The following is a 26,318-nucleotide window of genomic DNA, read 5'->3' as shown; positions in this document are numbered from 1 at the left end:
CCTTATTATTCGAGAGTTTGTTATCTTCTACTTTCACTGAAATATGATCAGTTAACACAAGTACCCGCCGTTTTCGGACATGTACCGTCTACCTATTCACGCCCTTTCTACACCTTTTATTTGTCAAGTCAGCCAATCACAGCCACTAGCTTCCCGCCCCAGTATATGGTTACAAAATATTTTATTCATTTCACAAAAACTCGGAGCTGTCGACTGCCTCCCTGACACCTGAGTTCAATGACAGCTCCTGTTTTCTAGGTCACCTTATTCTTAGCTGTCTTTGTTTATCAGCACTTGGGATGTGGCGGTCATGGGTAGTGTCCGCCGTGGTGCTCGTCTTAACCTCATTAGGTAAGTGAGGCAGAGAAACTTGTCGATCATTTCTTAGATTCTTTTGAAAAAGAAAACAACACAAAAAAGATCAATTGTTAAACAGATTTAGTATTGATAAGACGTCTTCAGACAGCTTCACAAATCATTCATTTTTTTCATGTCCCTAATTTAAAGCATTTGTAAATCAAAGCAAACCACGAACTGCAGGTGCGTCTCGCGCAAAGACTTGACGTTTTCAAGTACTCTACCCGCACACCAGCTATAGCAACCAAGCAAATATCGAATACAAATAAATAAGAAAGAAATAAGTTATTGAAAAAAATCGAGTCGGATGAAATGATTAATATTTATATTCATTATTTTGATGGGCGTGAAAACCTGTAGAAAAAATTCCAGGTGTGACAGTGTTGAGATATATAACGCCCAAGAGCGAAGTTTCTTTTGTCGCAAAGTGTTGCTTTTTCGCTGAGCGGGCAGTACTGGGATTGCCCGCTAATCAATAGTAAAAGTCTATACCCGATTTATGGAGGGCCACCGAATTATATTTCCCGAGCACATTTGTAAGCACCGACAAGATAATGCGAGAACGTCGCGGTATATTTAGAAATGCAAGTCCGCTATCAAAATGTCCAGGATGCAATCAAGCACTAACTAATTGTTGACTCCCCTCCATTCAAACTAACGGAATCACAATTGGTGCTTTTGACTGATTGATCAGCTCCTTGCGGAGAGGAGGGCCTATTTAAAACCATTTTAGTACTGACCAATGAATCCGATTCAAGGATTTTGAGTGAGGGAAGCCAGAAGGCGATTTCGCTGTTGGAAATCGTTGGCGGTAGCTCACAGAATATTGAAAACCGGAATAAAAAAAGCAAAAATAAAAAATAAAACGCGAGCATGCGAGCATTATTTTGCCATTTTGATGAGGTTTCAATAAAGCCTTCTCGTCGTCTGCAAATAAACTATCCAGCCGAGAGCAAACAAAAGGGAAAGTCAATTCTTGATCAACTACAGCAAAGTGCTGCCTTGTTTGTCCTCTTCGTCTGCTCTTTTGGAATTTCCACTAAAGCTTTTCCATCTTTATCCGGCATTTGTCGTAGTCGCCGCTGGCCCGTACCGCAGACTACCTGCTCCGAATGATATCCCAGCATTCCAAGCTGGCAACCCGTTCCTTGGCTACCCTCCAGAGTTCTTCTCGGCCCCGAGATATGATGGGTACTGGAGAGGGACGCCTTACAGCGCTGGCAGCCCGTATGGTGGTTACAATGCTGCAAAACATCGCCAAGGTACGACCTTGCACGTTATCTTAGCCCCCTTTTCTAACATTGACATAGGCGTAGCCAGGGGACCCCCTTCAGTCTAAAATTTTTAGAAAGAATGTAATGCCGCTTTAACTCCAGAATTTACCTTCATTTATTTTCTGGAATAAATCGATACTTGAATGGCTCGGTCGTTGATAAAAATAGTTTTATGTTTTTCCTCCCTAGATGAGTCTGTAGGGTTGGGCTACAGAAATAGCCCGTATGTTAGTACGGCTTCGCAGATGGCTGGACTCAACAATGGCGCCACCTACATGAACAACGCCGCTGACACCAGCGGTTCTGAACTGACGGCGCCACCACAGGGATACCAAAATCTTAACATAGCGCCACAGTTCAGCGCTGGGTCCAATAGTGATATTAGCAATGTTCAGCAGATGGGCCAACTACAGGGAGACCAACGATTTAGTGAACAACCAAACCTCTTTGATACTCAGCGTTTTAACCATGACACACAAACGAGTTATTCTGAGACTAGGCCGCTGACCGGATCGTCCGAGTTTCAGTCTCCGGACATTCTGCAGCTTGCGACTGAAGATGCGAATGGCCACATTAAGAAAGTGAACGTCACTCTCCCTCACTCTGCTATGGCTGCTGCTAAACAAGGGGATTATTTGACGGATAATCCCCCCAATATGAAAGGTAAATTCTCATTAACATATTTGCAGCGTTTATTGACGTTTCTTGTTTGCGAGTAACGAAGGTTTGATGTTTTGTTTAAAGAAGACGAATCACTCCGCCATAGTACACGCCCTCTCAATACCGAGTGGCCCAAAGCTTCCATTGGCTGATTAAAATATCAAATTCCTATCGGGGATCGTTATTTTGGAGTTCTTTCAAATATATAGTTGCATCTTTAGTGTAATTAATAACAAAGGAGAGGCTGATTGACTTTAATTATAGAGAGGTTTGACGATGTCAGAGTCACCGACAGCGTGGGAGAAATCGTCGGCAAAGTCATCAGCAGAGAGTTCAAAGGTGACTGCCAGGTCAAAGGCTTTCAGTTCGATGGCGGTCACGTGAAGTTCCCTTCTAACAAAATGAACCCCGCACCCACTGGCTCCTTCACGTTCGTCACGTGGTTACGCGTCCGAAGTCTGAATCGGATAAATGTGATCTACTCCACTAGTGCACCTGATGGTGCGCGACACTTTCTTGAGGTCCGGGAATCGGAGAAGAAGAAACCGTTAGGGTTTGTGCGGTGGATGATAAGGCTTTCCAAGGGAACCAATCTTTTCACTATCGCCACGGACGATGTTGTGCCCGCTGGTAAGTTAACAAATTAATTATTCTCAGCATTTTGTCATCTTAAAAAATAGTGCTATTGCGATAGTTTCAATTGAATTTTACCTTCCTTCCTTCTTTCCTTCCTTCCTTCCTTCCTTCCTTCCTTCCTTCCTTCCTTCCTTCCTTCCTTCCTTCCTTCCTTCCTTCCTTCCTTCCTTCCTTCCTTCCTTCCTTCCTTCCTTCCTTCCTTCCTTCCTTCCTTCCTTCCTTCCTTCCTTCCTTCCTTCCTTCCTTCCTTCCTTCCTTCCTTCCTTCCTTCCTTCCTTCCTTCCTTCCTTCCTTCCTTCCTTCCTTCCTTCCTTCCTTCCTTCCTTTCTTCCTCCACTCCTCCCTTCATTCATTCGTTCATTCATTCGTCCCCTACTCAATTTCCAGGTATCTGGACGCATCTGGTAGCGAAGTACGATGCCAAACAGGGACGTGCGTATATCTTTATCAACGCGCAAAAGACCCTCAAGACGAAGGACGTACCCAAGACCTCTAAACTCGCGTGGGGGCCGGACGTCATTCTAGGGGGTGCGGTAGCCGAGGACGGCAAGTCATCAGCAGGAAGTTACATCGGCAGTTTGCTGAAAATACGATTCGTGGAGAAGCCGCTGAGTGACCCTGAAATAGAAGCAGTTTATCAGGAATGCACGCCGAAAAATGGAGGTTAATTTTTATATCAAGCTATTCTAACCTTTATCCTCCCTACTCCCTTTTTTCTCTCTCTCTCTCTTGTTATTCCGTCCATGACGTGCTAAAAGGACTTTTAAGCCCTACGTTGGAAGGCATAGGGTTCCATTCAAGGCTTCGATCTTGAACATCTTATAGAACATCTAATAGAAAGTCTTAACAGGACTGTAAACAGGGCAACCGGGGGCGTTTATTGAATTTCGATGGTCCGAGAAGGGGGGGATGGGGGGGGGGGGGTGGGCAGCGTTCAATAGAAAAGAGGCGTTTATTTAAGAGGGCGCTCATTATAACCTGTGACAATATAACAAACCCAAGTGCAATGGAGTTCTAGTCTCTGTCGGAATCACGTTAGATTATAGCCTGCGTAGCAAGCGTTTCTTGACATTGAGCACGATGCTACTCGCTTACCAGTGTTGACCAAGAAGGCAATTTAATTTTTATTGCCGGAATCCCTGTCTTTTTTAAACTGGGAGGAAGGGGAGCTTAGTAAGAGGGTAGGGGGGAGGGCGTTTGTTAGAGAGGGGCGTTGAATACAAACTTGTAAGCTTAGGGGATGCGTTCAATAGATAGGAGGCGTTCTTTAGATAGGGGGCGTTTATTAGATCATTTTTTTGCCATGGTGTGCATTCGCATCCCTCTCCCTTCTCTTGGACAGCGTCGCATGTCTATATATGTTTCGATACTGTTTACACCTACTCCCCTTGTATCTCCTTGTAACACTGTGTCATTGGGGGAATATTTCCAGGTATTCCCTACCTCATCACCACATGTTCGGGCGACACAAAGGGCTCACCTACATCATCAACGGTATACATTCAGCTGATTGGTGAAGACGGACAGTTTGGTGAATTCAAGGTCGGAACAGGCTTTAAGAAAGGATGGTAAGTCCATCACCTTCCCCATCCACCTCTCCCTCCCCCCGCCATACCCTCTTATTTAGCCCGGCCTTAACTCAGTTTCATTGCAGCTCAAAATCCGTCACATTCAACGGACCCCAGATCGGTGCTCTCACTAGCATCGTGGTGAGAAAAGGAACAGATGGAATACTTCAGAAAGACTGGAAGATGGAAAAGGTAAAGATACACTGCGATAGCATTGGATAATACTTAAAACAAAGCAGGGGAGGGTGGAGAAGGGGGGGTATACATTTCTGGATTTTATCACTCCTTCATTTCTGCTAACACCTCAGTCCCAAGGGGTGGGTTTGGGCCCCCCGTACGCGTTTTTTATTCCTTTTCAAGGTGTCTGCCCCCTTTCGGCTTTTCTACATTTAGGCCACTTTTTTCGATATCACATGATACTGGAGTGATGCAATGTTGTTATAAGTCTCTTTATTTTGTATCCAGATCGTTGTCATAGTGGGTGACCCGGATGAAGGAAAGGAGACAGGCGCATACACTTTCCCATGTAATCCGCTGTGCAAGTTCGCGGAAAAAGGGAATACTCTTACGCAGGCTATCGCGGCCAAACCCCGAGGTACGGTCAGGCACATTAGGGACCGTTCATTGTTCAAGGAGGGGAGGTGTGGAAAAAATTTATGGCCGAAGAAAGCCATTAAATTGGCTCCGTATGGGGGAGGAGTAGGGGTTTTGGACCTCCAGAAACTTCTCACTTCAGAGCCGTAGCAGCCCACGTTAGATTGGAGGGTCACAATACAGAAACATTAAGAAAATATGGGGAGGGGAAGAAGCCACGCCCCTACTGGTCATTTCCTTGAAATTTTCGAAAATATTGGGGGGCACATGCCCCCAGTGCCCCTTCCCCAGCTACGGCCCTGTACTTGCTCACCTGCTCACCTCCTCCCCTTCTTATAATCATTACCTTGTACAGGCGGTCAGGTGGTCAAATCATAAAAGTATTTCATAACTGAGAAAAATTCAGTGTACTTGAAATAGTCGACAAAGCTTTCAAGGTCTCTCTTTCTTTTCCCTTCTTGTAAAAGTCAACGGTGGCTGGTCGGAATGGTCGCAATGGAGTGGTTGTGGAAGTGGAATGTGCGGAGGGGACAAGAAGGTCAAGACTCGTTCATGCACGAATCCTCTTCCGTCTGAGGGTGGAAAGAAATGCACCTTGCCAGACGGAACGCCCGCGCTCCTAGAGGCCATGGAAGAACCGTGCAAAGGTAAACACACCAGCTAGAACAAGTGGAGAAAAGAAAATCAACACAGGCTTAGAATTGTATATTTCACATCCCTCTATAAAGAGGGAGGAGTTAAGTGTTTGCGGTAATGCGGTTTCTAGGTTATGGCAGTTTTTTGGTGCGGTTTCCTAAAACAGCGTTTCAGTTCCGTGTTTTTTTTCTTCGCAAAACTCTGATGCGGTTTTCCGATTTTTTTGTGATTTTCTGTGCGTTTTTTTTTTCGGTTACTTGGCCTCCTTACGCCACCCTATATAAAAAGAATAGTTTTGCCAACGTTTTGAGCTTCAGCCCCTCCCTTCTTAGAGAGGCATCTCCAATCCTGTGTTGATGTTTTCTTGTCTTCACGACACCTACGCAGATTATTTAGTTGCTACAGCTTTCCTACAGTCTAGCTTAACCATTCAGTACAAAAGAATGTAGAGTAGGCACACAGTTAACCGCACAACTCCATCTAGTCATGTTTTTTCTCCTTGACCAGCTATTTTTTCAGTCATCAACATAATTAGCAGTTGATTATAATCTGATTGACAGTTGACTAATATTTGATTGACAGTTGACTAATATTTGATTGACAGTTGACTAATATTTGATTGACAGTTGGCTAATATTTGATTGACAGTTGACTAATATTTGATTGACAGTTGACTAATATTTGATTGACAGTTGACTAATATTTGATTGACAGTTGACTAATATTTGATTGACAGTTGACTAATTGACAGTTGACTAATACTTGATTGACAGTTGACTAATACTTGATTGACAGTTGACTAATACTTGATTGACAGTTGACTGATACTTGATTGACAGTTGACTGATACTTGATTGACAGTTGACTGATACTTGATTGACAGTTGACTGATACTTGATTGACAGTTGACTGATACTTGATTGACAGTTGACTGATACTTGATTGACAGTTGACAAATATTTGATTGACAGTTGACGGTGGGTGGAGTTCCTGGACCCCCTGGTCTGAGTGCGCGGAGGTTTGCGGGGGGTCCGTTGTTGAAAGGTCACGGGCCTGTGATAACCCCGCCCCGGCCAATGGTGGAGCTACGTGTCCGGGACCGGACAAAGAGACCAAGAATGACTGCACGGAACCTTGCGAAGGTAGGTTAAAAAGGTGGTCACTAGGGCCAATAGGCACAGACGGGGGAATTATTGTCACGTTTTTTAGGACACATATGAGGGCATGTGCTTTGTGTCACGTGGGGCTAGTAGTCACATATCAAAGACGTGCGTCATGTGTGCTGAATCACGTGTGAAGTAGGATGGGATTGCACACACGTGAGGCGTGACGTGTGATGCGAAGTCACGTGACACTAGAAGTCACGTATAAGTTTGAGTCACGTTTGAGTTATGTGCTATGCTGCGTCACACATATGAGATCATGTGCGAAGTAGAGTCATGGGTGTAGGGTAAAGTCACGCGTGAGGAGTTGCTCTAGATAAGAAGTCACTTGTTTGGGGTAACGCCAAAGTTCACTATTACTACTTGTCACGTGTGAGGAGTTGCTCTAGATAAGAAGTCACTTGTTTGGGGTAACGCCAAAGTTCACTATTACTACTTGTCACGCGTGAGGAGTTGCTCTAGATAAGAAGTCACTTGTTTGGGGTAACGCCAAAGTTCACTATTACTACTTGTCACGCGTGAGGAGTTGCTCTAGATAAGAAGTCACTTGTTTGGGGTAACGCCAAAGTTCACTATTACTACTTGTCACGTGTGAGGAGTTGCTCTAGATAAGAAGTCACTTGTTTGGGGTAACGCCAAAGTTCACTATTACTACTTGTCACGTGTGAGGAGTTGCTCTAGATAAGAAGTCACTTGTTTGGGGTAACGCCAAAGTTCACTATTACTACTTGTCACGCGTGAGGAGTTGCTCTAGATAAGAAGTCACTTGTTTGGGGTAACGCCAAAGTTCACTATTACTACTTGTCACGCGTGAGGAGTTGCTCTAGATAAGAAGTCACTTGTTTGGGGTAACGCCAAAGTTCACTATTACTACTTGTCACGCGTGAGGAGTTGCTCTAGATAAGAAGTCACTTGTTTGGGGTAACGCCAAAGTTCACTATTACTACTTGTCACGCGTGAGGAGTTGCTCTAGATAAGAAGTCACTTGTTTGGGGTAACGCCAAAGTTTACTATTACTACTTGTCACGCGTGAGGAGTTGCTCTAGATAAGAAGTCACTTGTTTGGGGTAACGCCAAAGTTCACTATTACTACTTGTCACGCGTGAGGAGTTGCTCTAGATAAGAAGTCACTTGTTTGGGGTAACGCCAAAGTTCACTATTACTACTTGTCACGTGTGAGGAGTTGCTCTAGATAAGAAGTCACTTGTTTGGGGTAACGCCAAAGTTCACTATTACTACTTGTCACGCGTGAGGAGTTGCTCTAGATAAGAAGTCACTTGTTTGGGGTAACGCCAAAGTTCACTATTACTACTTGTCACGCGTGAGGAGTTGCTCTAGATAAGAAGTCACTTGTTTGGGGTAACGCCAAAGTTCACTATTACTACTTGTCACGTGTGAGGAGTTGCTCTAGATAAGAAGTCACTTGTTTGGGGTAACGCCAAAGTTCACTATTACTACTTGTCACGTGTGAGGAGTTGCTCTAGATAAGAAGTCACTTGTTTGGGGTAACGCCAAAGTTCACTATTACTACTTGTCACGCGTGAGGAGTTGCTCTAGATAAGAAGTCACTTGTTTGGGGTAACGCCAAAGTTCACTATTACTACTTGTCACGCGTGAGGAGTTGCTCTAGATAAGAAGTCACTTGTTTGGGGTAACGCCAAAGTTCACTATTACTACTTGTCACGCGTGAGGAGTTGCTCTAGATAAGAAGTCACTTGTTTGGGGTAACGCCAAAGTTCACTATTACTACTTGTCACGCGTGAGGAGTTGCTCTAGATAAGAAGTCACTTGTTTGGGGTAACGCCAAAGTTCACTATTACTACTTGTCACGCGTGAGGAGTTGCTCTAGATAAGAAGTCACTTGTTTGGGGTAACGCCAAAGTTCACTATTACTACTTGTCACGCGTGAGGAGTTGCTCTAGATAAGAAGTCACTTGTTTGGGGTAACGCCAAAGTTCACTATTACTACTTGTCACGTGTGAGGAGTTGCTCTAGATAAGAAGTCACTTGTTTGGGGTAACGCCAAAGTTCACTATTACTACTTGTCACGTGTGAGGAGTTGCTTTAGATAAGAAGTCACTTGTTTGGGGTAACGCCAAAGTTCACTATTACTACTTGTCACGCGTGAGGAGTTGCTCTAGATAAGAAGTCACTTGTTTGGGGTAACGCCAAAGTTCACTATTACTACTTGTCACGTGTGAGGCTCGAGTATCAAATATTTGTTTAGTTGCCCTTAGTAGAACATCAGGAACTAGATTTAGCTTAATATTAAATTTTCTCTCTAGACTGGCCCGTAGATGGTGGATGGTCGGAATGGGAGGCTTGGTCGCCCTGCAGTCAGACGTGTGGCGGGGCGCCCGTGACACGCATGCGCACATGCAACAACCCGGAACCAAAACGAGGCGGGCTGCCTTGCGAAGGAGATAACACGGAAACCGCCACAGACTGCACGAACCCTTGTCCAAGTACGTGCCCCTACCCTACCCCATAATGTCGTGTCCCTATAATACCATAAGTCTTATATCAAGTACGTGCCCCTACCCTACCCGTTAATGTCGTGTCCCTACAATACCATAAGTCTTATATCAAGTAGGTGCCCCTACCCTACCCTACCCTACCCTACCCCATAATGTCGTGTCCCTACAATACCATAAGTCTTATATCAAGTACGTGCCCCTACCCTACCCCATAATGTCGTGTCCCTACAATACCATAAGTCTTATATCAAGTAGGTGCCCCTACCCCATAATGTCGTGTCCCTACAATACCATAAGTCTTATATCAAGTACGTGCCCCTACCCTACCCCATAATGTCGTGTCCCTATAATACCATAAGTCTTATATCAAGTATGTGCCCCTACCCTACCCCTTAATGTCGTGTCCCTACAATACCATAAGTCTTATATCAAGTAGGTGTCCCTTCCCTACCTCTTAATGTCGTGTCCCTATAATACCATAAGTCTTATATCAAGTACGTGCCCCTACCCTACCCCATAATGTCGTGTCCCTACAATACCATAAGTCTTATATTAAGTACGTGCCCCTACCCTACCCCATAATGTCGTGTCCCTACAATACCATAAGTATAATATCAAGTACGTGCCCCTACCCTACCCCATAATGTCGTGTCCCTACAATACCATAAGTCTTATATCAAGTACGTGCCCCTACCCTACCCCATAATGTCGTGTCCCTACAATACCATAAGTCTTATATTAAGTACGTGCCCCCACCCTACCCCATAATGTCGTGTCCCTACAATACCATAAGTCTTATATCAAGTACGTGCCCCTACCCAACCCCATAATGTCATGTCCCTACAATACCATAAGTCTTATATCAAGTAGGTGTCCCTTCCCCCCTTTATACCGCTATCAATAGCTGTCTTAGTGCCGTGTCCCTAATTCTACCATAAACCCTATATCAAATATGTGCACCATAAACCTTAACTATTAAATTATTAACATTCCAGTAATCACACTTCTTCCCCATTATTCGCTGTAAACGCTAAAATATGGTCTTGACTTCCTGCATCAGTTGACGGTGGATGGACTGAATGGACGGAATGGAGTATGTGCAGCACCTCGTGCGGGCCTGGGCAGCAGTCACGTGACCGGAACTGTACGAACCCGCCCCCGGCGTATGGCGGGAAGCCTTGTGAAGGAAATCCGACAGAGACTCAACCATGCAAACTGACCGCATGCCCGAGTAAGTCAGTGTACAAAGCTCATTCCCTACCTCGCATCTAGGCGCGTAAAAACCGTGAGCACGCAAGGCTTAATGGGAAGGATAGAGCTTGAGCCCATTCCCGTGGTTCTTTGCAAATCTTTGGTCCTCCCCATGGTGAATAGCACAGAGCTTTGATTTTCTGACTACAACAGACGCCTAGAGACGAGGTGGGCTTAATGCTCGTAAATTCTTGCTCTTGTGGGTGAAGTTCATTTTTGTGGGTGAAGTTCAATCTTGTGGGTGGGTTATTGTTTTTGGTGAAGTTCACTTTTTTGGGTGAGGTTCGTTTTTGTGGATCAAGCACATTGTGGGCGAAGTTAATTCTTGTGGATTTGCAAACCAAGAATCGATTAAGAATCGATAGACGAAACACAGATTTTGGGATTTAGATCCCCGTGATGGAACGACCTTGCACGGCGTAGCAGCTTGTCCCCTCCTACACCCCCCTCGTTCCCTCTACCCTTCTTACCACAAGATACGGTCCTGCCTTGATGTAATTGACGCTGTTTTAGATGCTGTCAACGGCAACTGGGGGGACTGGGGTCCGTACTCCGAATGCACAGAGAAAGAGATCTGCCTTCAGGGCACAAGGTCACGCAAGAGAGAATGTAACAACCCACCGACATCAGGAGGTGGTGACGAATGCCCTGGACTCGACACGGAGGAGGACATCTGTCCTAAAGAAAACTGCAAACGTGAGACAAACCTCTAAGAAAACTTTGTGGGATAACTTTACAATCTAGTCCTAAGTTATGTTTAAACGTCGAGTCTTTCATGTGCGGTATTAAATGGGAATGCATACAAATGAGTTAATCGATTGTTTCTTCTTCATTTGCTAGCATTTGAATGGAATACCATTGATAGGAGAAGAGACCGAGGGAATATCTAGTGAAAGCAAATAGTCTTTAAATAGCTTTCTAATTTATTATTCAAAAGCGAAGCTTTTTTGTTTGTGTTTCCGTAACAGAGCAGGGTGAGCATGCGGTTGGGAAGGGGATCCCTAGGAAATTGTAAGAATAGGATAGATGAGAATAGCTAAAGATACGGTTGCAATTAAACATGAAAAGTGAACAGGAAACGTCAGGAGTAATAGAATTACTACAAAGCTTTAAGAGCTTTTCCTTTGTTTGTCTCAGTTGCTTTGTTTTTTAAACAGCTGCCAAAGGCGAGTCAATCCCAGTCAAGCCCCAGACATTTTTGTCTGACTCTTGCAAAGCTACAACCGCGTTCTTCGCCGGCGGCGAGAAAGCCAGCGAGATCCCAGACTCTATCTACACGTCTCACTTGAAGGACATTAGCGACGACCTGAAGACAAGCTACTTCGTAAAAATGACTCGAAAGGCGAACTTTGAGGAGATCACGAAATACTGCTTTCAGCCTAGCACCCCGCTTACTATAGATAAGGTTCAAAAAGCCTTCCCAGGGTACTCTGCGGCCCCATCACTGCCAAAGTTCGACAAGCCTGCGGGTAGTAAGGAGACGCCGGGAGTGTCGATTGAACTGAAACCGGACGGGTCACTTTTCTCAGGTTAGCAACTTTGAGATAAGTGAATTTCAGGTTGGCTTCCATTTTGCGATCCTTAATAATCGAAGTCACACAAGACCAATTTAAACATCCCTTCCACCCTTCCCAAGATTTCCTTTTTCTCACAGCCCTGTGCAAGATTCATCTTGTTTCAAAAGACGCGGATACATGAAAGCTTTAAGTTTATATAAAAAAATCCCTTTTCAACTCAAAAGACTCCCTCTTCGATTAACGTATAGTTACGCATTAAATACCCGGACTTTTGCAATCTTGAGTATAAAATACAACGATAATTGGTTTTGTTTGGAGATCTGCATAAAAGAAACATCTCACTAGGGGAAACTAAAGTAGGTCGTAATTTTACCATCAAATCACTGCATATCTCAACAGGCGAGTTCAGCCTTGGCGATTCCAAAAGTTACGCGCCACTAAAAGACGTCAAGGTTAACAACGCGCGATTTGTCTTCCGAGAAGAGCCTGGGTCGAGAGGTGTGCTCGCGTACGGACAGCAAGATCTTGTCAACTCTGTGTTTGATGTGCAAGTAACTGCTGGTCCGTCGATCAAGGGCTCAAGTGCTAGTACCACTGACGCAGGTGAGATGCTGAATAATTCTGAGCTGAGAGGGATTACTTCCCAGGCTACGATGTTTGAGCGCTCGAGCTGTATGAAATATCCCATTCATGATTTACTCTCATACATTATGCATTAATTTGCATGAATTTATTTGGTCCTTTGTTGTTTTCTCACCTTTTCATTACGTTGTTACTCACTACTCTCTCCACCAGCACACATACCTAAATCCCTTTTTGTCTTTCTCGTTTTTTGCCCTCTACCCTAACCCACCCACTAACCCTTACCCTAACCCACCCACTATTTCCTACTCTAACCCACCCACTATCCCCTACCCTAACCCACCCACTATCCCCTACCCTAACCCAACCACTATCCCCTACGCGTCACGCAAATGAGCGAAAACTTGGACTTGTGGCGCTACGGATATAACTGAAAACTTGTGACAAGTAAGGACTTTAAGCAGCGACAACGGCAACGCGAACGGCAGAAAACAATTGAGAATTCAAAGAGCCAGACATGAAATGAACTCTGAAATGGATTCTAATACATTTCGGCCGTTGTCCTTCAGTCTACAACGGGTAAACTCCAAGTTTCACGGTCTAGCGAGGACGGGAATGTGTGCACTGAAAACTAGACTATCCTTGTTCAGAAATAAGACTCTTGTTAGAAATAAGACTCTAGGCTTTACTTTAGTTTTTGGGAATACATAAATGAGTGAATTTTATCACAACTAGTTCAAAATTGAACGCAAAGTATAAAAGCTTTTTTTGGGATCACAATCTTCCTGCAGTCGCCGTCGTCGTTGCTTAAAGTCCGTAGTATTGGCCAGGCGCGTACCCAGAGTTTGTTGTGGAGCTGCGCCAGTCATAAGTATAGAATGGAAAAAGGGTAGTAGAATAAGAAATGACCCACTTGGCAGCCAAGCAGGCCACCCTGCGCACCCCCTCCCCTCCCCCCTTGTATGTGTTCGCAGCTATTGTTTTATTTGCTTTCAAAGCCACCATCATGAAAGCCCTGGCTTTCCCCGCTGTTTCATCTGCCACGGGCGCCGAGACCTCCGCGAAAGACATGTTCATCAACTGGGTGATAGACTACCTGTCGGAACTCGCCCTCGCGAAGATCCCCATCTCTGGTCTCTCGGAAGCGACGACAGAGGCCACCAAGCGGATCTCGGGCTCCGTGGCGATAGGGGAAAAGGACATGTTTTACGTGGAGGTCATTAAACAGAAGAGTTTTGCTATCGGGTTCACGTCCGATCAAGCAGCCTTCGGTAACTTCATGGAATTGGTGATGTCAAAAGTCAAGAGAAAACCGACATCTGTCAAGCTATTCGGAGAAATGCGAGATGTAACGGTAGGAACTGCTCGGATGACAGGGGGAGTGAACAGGTTTTAACTGTTATGTGTTGAATAGCATCGACTTTGAAGCATGTGATAAACAAACAGTAAGGGGGGAAGTTGGAGAAAAATGTATCGAAATGTATCAGTTTCTTACTCCCGTTCAACAATTCCTTACCCACGATTCTCGTTGTCTCGTAGATTGGAATCGCGTACGCGCACGCCGCGTTCAAAGTTGAAGCCGCGACCAAGTTTACGCGCGAGCCCCTCAAATCCGGCTTCTCAAAGAGCATCAAAAAAGGCGTCTTCATGGCAGTGCGCATGCGTCTACCCGAGACCTGCCAGTCTGACGTCTGTAAGGTCATGCAAGGGATCCTGGGTAAAGACAACTTCTTGATGCTCACTGGCAACGCGAATCCTGAGGGATTTGAGATCCGCGCCTCCGTTACCAAGGAAACGACTAAGGAAAACGCCGATAAAATCAAGTTGTCAAATCTAGAATTCTTTATTCAGGTATGTAAAGACACAGTAAATCAGTCAAGGCATTTTCGTCTGAATTTCCTGAAGTGCTATTGACAAGCTCTCACCTTTGTCACCGTAGTACGCGCCTTATCGTGACCACTAAGGAAAAGCTATGGTCTAAGCCTTGTAGTTTTGACTGACAAAGTTTACTTAAAGGTTTCAGGCCATATTATAAAGGGGTTTTTTTTGCGGCTTTTTATTGTCCATCAAATAGTACCCTTCTTCCATTGACTGGCTAACTTTTTCAGAACTGTCTAGGCAATTGCAGTAACGCGCGTTTCACTTCAAATCCTCTGCCAGAATTGACATTTAAAAGACCTTATGATCGTAATTTTTTTGACAATTTTCAGGTCAAGCTTACCAAGTTAGCGGTCGGAATAAGCTTTTCCGTAGACGTCCCAGTGGAAGGGGAGATTATGAAAGATAACATCGTTCAGCCGAAGAGCGTACTAGTGCTAAAAGGCACAGCTCAGCTAAGCAACGCGTTATCCATAGGAGCGACACTCAAGATGGAGGGAATCTGGAGAAAGGCGTTTGGCGTTTCCTTCCTTAGTATCGGAGATCTCGGAGCTGGGTAATGTCTATAATATTTTTCCCTCGAATAAACGCCACCCTCGAATAACCACCACCCTCGAATAAACGCCACCCTCGGATAAACACCACCCTCGAATAAACGCCACCCTAGAATAAACGCCACCCTCGAATAAACGCCACCCTCGAATAAAGCCACCCTCGAATAACCACCACCCTCGAATAAACGCCACCCTCGAATAAACGACACCCTCGAATAAAGCCACCCTCGAATAAAGCCACCCTCGAATAAACGCCACCCTAGAATAAACGCCACCCTCGAATAAAGCCACCCTCAAATAAACGCCACCCTAGAATAAACGCCACCCTCGAATAAACGCCACCCTCGAATAAACGCCACCCCCGAATAAAGCCACCCTCGAATAAACGCCACCCTAGAATAAACGCCACCCTCGAATAAACGCCACCCTCGAATAAACGCCACCCTCGAATAAACGCCACCCTCGAATAAAGCCACCCTCGAATAAACGCCACCCTAGAATAAACGCCACCCTCGAATAAACGCCACCCTAGAATAAACGCCACCCTCAAATAAACGCTACCCTAGAATAAACGCCACCCTAGAATCAACGCCACCCTAGAATAAACGCCACAGTTTTTTTTATGATGGGTAGCTACTTGGCGGGAAAAGATGTTAAGTGCGCGACATTTCGGTCGCTAGAGAAAATCATCAGTTACGGACAGTTCTTTGAAATTTGGAAAATCACGATAATTTTTTATGAAAAGTCCCATTTTGAGCGGCCATGATAAATTGATTATGCTCGTATTTTCATCATCTTTTCCTCGCCTCAAATATTATTCTTCATGCAGACTAGAATTAACTCCTGCCGGCATCCCAACAAAGATCGAGTTCAGCGGTACGATCATTCTAGGCAAAGACTGCATGTACCCAGAGGACTTTACGCTGAAGGTGAGACGAAGATTCAATTATCTTCATATGAACGGGCTATTTTATTCCAGTCGGAAAATGGGAAGCCCTCTTTATAAGGTTAGATATCAGGAATCGACCAGGCCATTAGAATTTGAAGGCATGGCGAATGTGAACGTGTCTTACTATGTATAAATACTCCTTGCGTGACAGGGTAACTATACTCCTTGCGTGACAAGGTAACTGCCTAAAAGGCATGGTGAATGTGGACGTGTCTTACTATGTCTATATACTCCTTGCGAGACAGGGTAACTGCCTCAAAGGCATGGTGAATGTGAACGTGTCGCCAAACATCATCGAGCAGTATGTTTACGGCTCCATCTCCGCAGTTACTGTCGGCAAGGTATTCCGTATGCTTGGGTCCAAACTAGAGCTTCCAGATAGGATAGCGCAAACGGGATTCGAAAAGGATATAGTGGTGAGTAGGATCTTCCATATGGTCGGTTTTAAGCTAGCAGATTTCAGACACGATATCACAGACGGAATATGGGAAGGATATTGAGACTGTTGCATAACGGGAAATGTGCTATCAAACTTCTTGGAAAAAAAACAGCAATACATTTGTAGACATATAGAATAAATGTTGATAAGCATGGTTCAAAGTACGATTGCATCATTTTTGGATGACCAGGCTTCTATTGCTGAAAAGAGCACGCTATCCCATTTGCTGGCAATACAGTTAAAGTACCATGCGAATAGACTGACGTTTCCCTTTTCTAGGCTTCCTTTGCTGGAAAAGAGCACGCTATCCCATTTGCTGGCAACACAGTTAAAGTACAATGCAAATTGACTGACGCTTCCCTTTTCTAGGTTTCCTTTGGTGGAAAAGACGCTATCTCATTTGCTAGCAACATAGTTAATGTTTCACTTTTCTAGGTTTCCTTCGCTGGAAAAGAACACACTATCCCATTTGCTGGCAAGACAGTGACCGTAAAAAAGGGTCTCTACGTCAGTGGGCGCGTTAACTTGCTTGGGGTCGCCGCCGATTTGACCATTGAGCTCAGCACAGACGTAAGTCACACCCGTAGAATACTCACTAACAAACCTACATAGCCATGATTCCTATCGTTTTCACGAGTTGCGGAGTAAGTGTTTAACCCGTATAGTGATCGATGACAAATAGCACCGAAGATTTACATCAATCTCACTGATCTTCATTGTATTTTGCCGCTTATGTGTATATGACATTTTGTTACTGATTAACATTATGTTGTACTGATTTTGTAGATCATCTACGTGAATACCGTCCTTTCGCCCATTAAATTACCGGGAGGAATAACCCTGACCCAGAGTATAAAAGACACCAAGACTGGGCCTCGATTCTATGCTAAAGCAACCAGAAATCCTTTGACCATTGAGGTAGATAGACCATTTGTAGCTAGGGGTGGGCGCGGTTGGCGCGCGCATACCCCTTTGCCGTTTTTTTCTTATTGAAAAACCTCCACATTGGGGTCTGTGTATCCCTTGTGTCTCGAATGAGATATAGCAATCCGAACAAGACACCAATAATTGTAAATCCAGAGTAATTTCGCCAGGACTGTAGTAGACTGTAGACCCAAATGGCTTTCATTTTAACCCAAGCTTCCCCAGCGCACCCAACCACAGCATATAAGCCCTCGACTGCACCCCTAAACCACACCCGTAACCCCTCGACAGCACCCCTAAACCCCACCCATAACCCCTCGACTGCAACCCCAAACCCCACCCATAACCCCATGACAGCACCCCTAAACCCCACCCATAAACCCCACCCATTAACCCCACCCATAAACCCCACCCATAACACCTTGACAGCACCCCTAAACCCCACCCATAACCCCTCGACAGCACCCCAAAACCCCACCCGTAACCCCTTGACAGCACCCCTAAACCCCACCCATAACCCCTCGACAGCACCCCTAAACCACACCCGTAACCCCTCGACAGCATCACACCCATAACCCCTCGACAGCACCCCAAACCCCACCCGTAACACCTCGACAGCACCCCTAAACTCCACCCGTAACCCCTCGACAGCACCCCTAAACCACACCCATAACCCCTCGACAGCACCACACCCATAACCCCTTGACAGCACCCCTAAACCACACCCATAACCCCTCGACAGCACCCCTAAATCTCCACCCGTAACCCCTCGACAGCACTTCTAAACCCCACCCATAACCCCTCAACAGCACCCCTAAACTCCAACCGTAACTCTCGGCAGCACCCCTAAATCTCACGCTTATGAGTCTTAGACCCAGCTTCGGGGTACTCTGGACTAACAACTCAAGCTAGTTTTCTATTTTGTAAAACAAGCTTAGTTTAAAATTAGAAAAAGGTAAACATAGCAGTTCGTCATGGGTAGAATGATTTTTCTCACAGATGCTAAAACTAGAGATTACCGAATAATTTTACTTCTTGACCTGTCAACAACATTTATGTTTTCACGACAGATCTTCCTCCAAGGGGCACTCAAGATCTTTGGCGTCGAGACAGAAATAAAGTTTCTGCTTAAACCTACCTTCATCGAGGCCACTCTGAATCTCAAGCTACCGATCCCATCTAAGCTTGGCGTGGAGGTGTACATCAAGGGAGGGTACGGTAGCTCTAAAGACGAGAAGGACAAAAAAGGAATTGGCGAGATTGAGTTTACCGCTAGGGTGACGGTTACAACGGAGAAAAAGCTGGTGAGAAATTAGCAGAGTCCAGTCCTTATACAGGAGAGCGCAAAAGTAACGTTACAATTTGAACTTACAGTTGTTACAGCATTACCGTCTTTTGCGATGCTTTCTTTTTTGGTGTTACAAATTGATGGTCGTATTTATGCATATATAATGCATCAATATACGTTTTACTATTGGCACCAATAGAAGGTTTACTCCAGGCGCCAATAGACGTTTAACTCCTGGTGCCAATAGTTGTTTTACTCCTGGCGCCAATAAACGTTTTACTCTCGGCGCCAATAGACGTTTTACTCCTGGCGCCAATAGACGTTTTACTACAGGCACCAATAGACGTTTTACTCCTGGCGCCAATAGACGTTTTACTCCAGGCGCCAATAGACGTTTTACTCCTGGTGCCAATAGACGTTTTACTCTTGGCGCCAATAGACGTTTTACTCCAGGCGCCAATAGACGTTTTACTCCTGGCGCCAATAAGCGTTTTACTCCTGGCGCCAACAGGCGTTTTACTCAGGCGGCAATAGACGTTTTACTCCAGGCGCCAATAGACGTTTTGCTCCTGGCCCCTATAGACGTTTTGATAATAGGCAAAAAGGACGTTTCATATATTGGCGCGAATAGACCTTAAAGCATGTCTGTTTATAATCCAATGCTTCTTAGATCGAGCAAGACACCGGCAAGGACCTCAACGCTGGTATAGAGAGCGCTCGCGCCAAGCTACAAGCTGCTAAAGACCGGCTGAAGGAAGAAAAGGAGAATTGCGAAAAGCGCGTCGTGAGTCACTGTGCCATGTGCGAGGAAATCGCGTGTAAACAAATCACAGATAGCTGCAACAGCGCGATGGACTCATTTAACAATTTTATCGGGGGAGCAGCTAACAGATTTGGTAGGTGTCAACAGCAGGGCCGGTGTACAGGGACACAGTGTACAGACGCCCGATGCTTCAATAACTTTTAGAAGTTGGAAATATGTGTCATTGAATATCTCTTCTTCAAGAACATTGGTACACTTGAGAATTTCAACACGGGTCGCCCGTAAAAAAGGTTCTCAAAAAATGACGTGCTTGTGCTTGCATGTGAGAAACAGCCTTCAACTTTCGTTCCTTATCATCTGGAGAGACTAGGCATTTGTGTGTAACTTTTCAAGTGACTGGGTACTGATCGGGAACAGTACATGTTTATAGGAGATAAAATAGAACTCATTTATGGTTTTTCAGGTGGATGGGCTGTTGGCAAAGCCAAGAAGATCGCCGATAAGTTCAAAAGCAAAGCAGAACGAAGAAAAAGAAGCATTGAGCACTTTTATGGTAGACCTGACATGATGGCGCACTTCAGGGGCAAACGTTTTGTGGGAAAATACATGTGCAAGAAGCTAGCACCAGCTCTTTGCAAGGGAGCCAAGCTAGCTTGTGAAGGTAATTCATTTGTTGTTGTTATTATTGCTATTGTTATTAGCCAACATTATGATCACAGCCATCATAACGATGTATTGTAATAATTGACGACATCTCTACCATATTCATACCCATAACTACAATTTCCATCATCACTATCACTATAATCATCAATATCTAACATTGCATCGATAAACATTAATCCGTTTCCAGCGTCATGGAAGTTGAGGACGTAAGTCGCCAAAGCGTCTTGCCATACCATTATCACCACCTTACGTCACCATTATCACCACCTTGCGTCTAACGAAGGTTCATCCCAATGTCTCCCACAGCCTCGTGCGAGTTGAAGTCGCATATCACTAAAGGCATCTGTAAGGCTCTCGATCTTGCGCACAAGTCCTTGTACCTGATCGAGGAAGGTTTCTACTGGGTTAAGAAGGCGCACAGTATTATTCCCAAAGACATCTTCATCCTTCACAACCTATGCTTCCAGGCGACGCTATCGAGTAGCCTGAAGACGGGGGTTGGGGCGAGTGTTGACGTCACTGTTATGAAGGTAGGCTTTTGTTGGTTTAAGCAAGTGATTGAGAAATCTTCAACCAGGTATCGTTAAGAAAGTATCAGGCTTCAATAAATGGGTATCTTTATGTTATCTTTTAAAAGTATATCGTTGTATTTTTTAATGTAAACAATAACAAAGAAGTGTTTGATCAACATTCTTTAATAAGTTGAGCACTAGCATAACATGTAATTTGACTATACGAACTAAAATATTTTAAGCGTCCTGTATTATCGTTTGTTATAGAATTATGAAGCAACTAGATTTTCTTAGGCTCGATTTCCAGCTCGTCTCTGTGAGCCCCCAGTACGTGCTCCCATGTGAGGCCTAGCGACGGCTGGAAATAGAGCCTAAGATTTTCTAGAATAAGAGAACTTTCTAGCTTTCACATATATATACTAGTTACCACGACATACATACTCTCCTTCGCTGTCTTTGTCGCTTGTTTCTATTTCACTTCATGGTATGACAAATAGTACCATGACTTGTCTTTCAGGTTCGTCGAAAATTCACCCTCGAGGCAAATCTAGAAGATCTCAAGAAGCTAGCAAAGAGCATCATGGATAAAGCCTTGAGTGAATTCAAAAAGATGTTTAGACCCAAATTCAGTAAACCTAAATACGACAAGCCAGGGACGAAGGCAGACTACCTCATATCGGGTAAGAAAGGCCCCTGCGTTCCCTTAGACACCAGGCCGGGTTCCTAGAAAGCACGTTAACGCCAACCCAGAGATAAATGCCCTATTTATCCAATCAAATGCCGTATTTTTATCCCTTGGTTAGAGCTAATCTGCTTTCTAGAAACCGGCCCAGGATCACAACAGCTTTTAAGCGGGAAGGCGTTAGTGAAACTTCAGGGACGCCCCCGAGAATTTGAAAAGTGTCTGTAATATGGAGATGTACGCTTCATAGATGTACAATTTACAGAGTTTGACTGACAAAAAATCAGGACTGCGAAAGGGTCCGCTGTATATGTAAAGGGTGTCTGTTTGATAGAATTCGTTGTATGGAGACTGCACTGTAGTAAACATGAACTACTTGCGACTTCACCTTCTGGCAACGGTATTTTCATAAACAACTTTTTTTGGTGAAAAATGTTGTTCAATACGGTTTATATATAACATCTTGTCGACAAGTCTCAGGGCACTCTGCTCTGAAAAATTCTTAATCTTAAAATATGAAGAAGAAAGTTATACCAATACTCGATACATAATTATAATGTCCGTGTACACTCATCACAAGTATTCTTAATTCTGCAGCCCCATTCAGGATCCAGAATGCAGGAAGCCAGATGTGTATCCAGAGCCCAGGCCCCAATGCAGGATCTCCACTCGCGGTGGCCGGGTGCGCGGGGGATGCCACGCTATGGGTGTACACACTCACCGGGGAACTGATGGTGAGAACGCGGCTTTAGAATAAATTAAAGTTTAACCATCGACAAAAAGTTTCATCAAAGAAAAGGGATAATCAAGCCTTCATAGGCTGGTAATAAACCTTTTATAAGACTTTCAAAGGAGGGGGCAGCTCTACCATATCTACACAAAAGGGTGCGTGCGTACCCCTCCCCCCTCCCACCATCCCTTGGCGGCCAAAGATTTGTTTATTTATTAAAGGATCTTTTTCCATATATTACGTATGACTGCGCAACTGAACTCCCCCCCCCCCCCAGCCAATCCCGGATACGCGCCTGTTACTTCGTACTTAGATAATGCATGTAACTTTTGAACAGAATATCGAGAATGGCTTGTGCCTGACGGTAGAGGGTGCCGCTCCAGCCTTGAAGATCGTGCAGCAGCCGTGCAAAGGCTTGTCCACCGCGCAGAAGATCTCGTGCAACTGGAATAGGATATTCGTACCACAGACAGACAACTGTCTTGTGGAAAGCGGTGAGGGTCATCACCATCATCGTTGTTCTTGTCATTACATCATTAATCATCGTCGGTAGTATAAATAGGAAGCTTAAGCGATGATGACGACAACGAACTTCAGAAAGCAATGGGAAATGTATTTGTCTGATACGGTGATGTATTTCAGCCGTTTAACTTAAGGGGCCGTCAACACTAACACGGATTCGTTCGGATCCGTATGCTTTTTGATACGAGGCCTTCCGTCCACACTAACACGGGGGTCGGATACAGCGAATCCGGATACTTTTGAAGTAAATGAAGAAAGTGAATCAAAATGAATTCGTATACTTTGGTCCGTAGTTTGGACATACGAATCCGTGTCAAAATGAAAACGATGACGTCATCTCGCATGCTCGTCTGCTGCTATGAGCATGCGCATATCAAACAAAATACGTCACGCCGTACCATTTTTTTGGGTTTTGCAACTTGCATTGCCCTGTGAATCATGCTTTTATCTTTTATTGGTCATCATTGCTTTACAGGTTGCAACCTGCAATTTCAGGAAAATTGTATCGTTTCACATGGCCATTAGACATGAAAACCCCAATTTTCACAAAGACTTGTGCACTATAAGCTGGTTTCCTAGGTTTCGTAATGGCAAGGACAACGGTGTATCGACAAGCTATTTCTTTTTCTCTTCCTTTTGTAGTAAGTGCTGTTAAAGTGGAGAAGTGCGAGACCCAGAAGGATGATGAAGAAGTTGTTGAACCTCCTAAAACTCAGCAATGGCTGGTTGCTGGTGACCCGAGAAAGAAAGTCTGTGACAACTTCGTAGTAGGTAAGAACTGCTACATTCGTTAGAGACACTGTGTTATATGAGTATATAAGCTCTTTCTCGCTGTGTCTCGAGATCTCACTTTCTTTCAATAGCTTTATTAGACAACATAGATGCCCAATGGGGTCATACGTAAAAGGGCACGAGGCCCATGCAGGACATACCCCCAAATAAACAAATTTGAAATGAAATAAATATAAAACTAATTGTGGTGTCAGTCACAGTTTCATGCGATGGAACCATGTACTGGGTAAGTCTAGGTTGAATACGTTGGCAAGTAGAGCCTGATAGTGATTAGGAAATATATTCAAGCGCGAGTAGGCCAGAAAACTCATTGAGCTCATTGAGTTGCATACAAGTTTCTATGGTTTTACAATGCGATTGAAATAAGATGCTTGAAACTTTGCTGTTCTGCAAAGCGCCGGAGATAAAGTTAAGTTTGGGTTAGGTTACGAGTTTTCAAATTATGATTCATAAAAGTTACAAAAGTTTGATTTTTTGGGTCGGTACTTTTCGAAGTTACAATTATAAAAAAGATTAGGTCTTTCACCTACTAGGATCTTTGGATTCTTTTGTGTCTCTTCTTTTCACAACTGAGACCTGTCATTTGCTTTCGGCATTAACAGCTCATTAGAAAAAAGGATTTAACCTGATTGTAACCCTTTTTCATGCACCTTACAGCCTTGCTGTCAATCCAAATCAATTGCGGGATAAACCAATCAAATAACTGTTTCATTGCAGACCTTGCGGTTAACAAACCTGCCACGCAGTCTAGTGACCTGGCTGCGAAGGACATCGATGAAGATTCGCCATTGAAACCGGAGGAAAAGCAGAAGATCCTTGCGGCCGCTGGCGCCGCGCAAGCCGTGGACGGTAACATGGCGGCAAGTCTAATGGAGGGTTCATGCGCGCATACGGGACTTCAAATGGACCCATGGTGGAAGGTGGACCTACAAGCCGAGTACATCATCACGGATGTGAGCTTACAGACGCCTACAGGTGTGAGAACGACATCTCCCCCACCCTCACCTCCTCCCACCCCCCAACACAACACAAAGAGCGCTATAAAGGCCAAATACAATATCGTGGACGTCAGCTTAGGGACAAGTACAGATGACATGGCAACCCACGCCCCCCATTAACCCTACCCCCCCCCCCCCCCCCCCAACCAGCACCACCACCAAAAAACACACTCAAAATGAGCTCTTAAGGGACAAATACATTATTATGACAGAGTACATTTTAGCGGATGTCAACACGCCCGACTCTTATTCAAAAACAATAACCTAAGTGTGGGTTTGGAGGCCGACAATTTGAAGTGAACACATGTAAATGGTGTTTTCGTTCAGAATGTTGGCGATTATGGTGATGTGATGATGTAAATGATAATGATCATGTTGATGATGAAGTCGTTGTTGACCAAAAAAGCCATTGATGATCATGGTGTTGCTGCTATGATAAGTATTGGTGATACTGATGATAAGATGATGACAGCGAAGATGCTTGATACTAATATAAGCACAATCAATACCGCTGTGATTAGAACCTCTCATAGCCACGTCATCTCTCATTTTTCAGAGGGATCCCTGATCGAGGCATTGTCCAACTTCGAAATTCGCGTGGGAATGTCGGCGGAGTTCAAGACCAACCCGATGTGCGGAGCGCGCGTGATTAGTACACACGTGGGGGAGCTGTGGACTTCCCAGTGCACCCCACCCCTCCCCGGACAGTACGTGTCGGTGCAGATGTACGGCAATGTCTATCTTAGTCTGTGCGAGGTCGCGGTCTTCGCCAGGAAAGGTAAGTGGGGTGGTGAGTGCTTGTTTGTAACGTAGAACAAAAGAGAAGGACCGAAAGTAAGAATCCGAGAGAGGGAAGGGAAATGTAAAGAAACGCAGTGCAAGAGCGTACTTTGTGTTGAACGCTTGGTGAACTCTAACAGGAAATCTTTTTTGGGGTTGATCTTAAGAAAAAAATGAAGCCACGATAAGATAAAGAAGCAAGCGACAAAAAAAACTGGAGAGGTGAATGGGATCAAGACCGAATAAAATATAGCCGATAAAAAGGTGATCACTAATCAATAATTATTAGGTCAATAATTATTGTGATCACAAATATTAATATCATGAAGTGTTATGATCAAGTGTTTTTTTTTTTTCTTCAGTCATGGAGGGTTTTTTTCATCAAGTGCTCTTTTTTGCTGTTTCGCAAAGGGTCCTGATCAATTGCTTTTTTCTGTCATCATGTAGAGTCATGATAGAGTGTTTTTTTTCTGCTGTAGATAACCACGGCAAGTGCTCGGACGAGCTTCGTAGAAAGCGGTCACTGATTACGTCATACAAAGATCTGGTGCTAAAACGGGCCACCGTGACCTACGGGCGCTACGAGTGAGCTACATGAGCTACGAATGCCTACCGAGATCTTTGATAATCTATTAATCTACTAATCATTCCCGAGAGAGCCCCGATTGCCTTCCAGCTAACATACCGAACAATATTTGGTTACGGCGAATTTTGGAGCTACGACGATCACGTAGGCTTCGTGCAATGTGGCTTTCATCAAGAGCTTGAGACTGGGGTATCTGCAGTTAGATATAAATATCAATGATATGTAAACTATTAAAACTAAAATATTGCTGTTTTAAGCATATATTAAAGAAATGACTCAAAAATCTTGCACAGCAATTGCTTCATTGGCTTCAATTGAAGAAATTAAGGAAATAACCGATCAGTTTTGAAGGTGAAAGGAGAGACCATTCCCGAGCACTAGTATCTATCGATTGCCAAGACAGGCCCGTACTCAGGGGGGAGGGGGGGGGAAGGGGTGAGAACTACGACCGAAAGCCCGGTTCTCAATACTGCTCAATACGTTCTACTTGTAGACAAAACTATAAAGTATAAGCTGTCACTGGTATGTAGCCAAATCCGG

At 44.5% G+C, this 26,318-nt stretch overlaps 1 protein-coding gene across 1 annotated transcript; it reads left to right on the top strand.

The window, feature by feature from the left end:
• The first annotated feature begins 180 nt into the window (after positions 1–180).
• LOC5506819 lies at positions 181–26,061 on the top strand. The gene is made up of 33 exons (XM_048733504.1): positions 181–351; positions 1,434–1,619; positions 1,821–2,294; positions 2,556–2,921; positions 3,315–3,590; positions 4,360–4,495; positions 4,582–4,687; positions 4,961–5,090; positions 5,557–5,736; positions 6,697–6,867; positions 9,174–9,353; positions 10,426–10,596; positions 11,130–11,312; positions 11,774–12,145; positions 12,533–12,736; positions 13,714–14,069; positions 14,255–14,566; positions 14,926–15,149; positions 15,977–16,076; positions 16,342–16,512; positions 16,971–17,105; positions 17,322–17,453; positions 18,530–18,763; positions 19,418–19,643; positions 19,974–20,171; positions 20,483–20,706; positions 21,206–21,368; positions 21,968–22,104; positions 22,438–22,594; positions 23,265–23,393; positions 24,132–24,389; positions 24,969–25,190; positions 25,672–26,061. Exons 1-33 carry the CDS (start codon positions 300–302, stop codon positions 25,779–25,781), a joined length of 6,675 nt encoding a protein of 2,224 aa, XP_048589461.1. The 5' UTR covers positions 181–299; the 3' UTR covers positions 25,782–26,061.
• The last annotated feature ends 257 nt before the right edge of the window (positions 26,062–26,318 follow it).

The sequence above is a fragment of the Nematostella vectensis genome, chromosome 10 (genome assembly GCF_932526225.1).
Source record: "Nematostella vectensis chromosome 10, jaNemVect1.1, whole genome shotgun sequence".
NCBI classification, from domain to species: Eukaryota; Metazoa; Cnidaria; class Anthozoa; order Actiniaria; family Edwardsiidae; genus Nematostella; species Nematostella vectensis.
This window is presented reverse-complemented; position numbering and strand designations above follow the sequence as displayed.

Coding starts and splice junctions, on each gene's coding strand:
- LOC5506819 (XM_048733504.1), top strand. CDS start 300: ATGTGGCGGTCATGGGTAGTGTCCGCCGTGGTGCTCGTCTTAACCTCA. Junction 16,513..16,970: donor GATTCGAAAAGGATATAGTG/GTGAGTAGGATC, acceptor TCACTTTTCTAG/GTTTCCTTCGCTGGAAAAGA. Junction 23,394..24,131: donor CTGTGACAACTTCGTAGTAG/GTAAGAACTGCT, acceptor GTTTCATTGCAG/ACCTTGCGGTTAACAAACCT.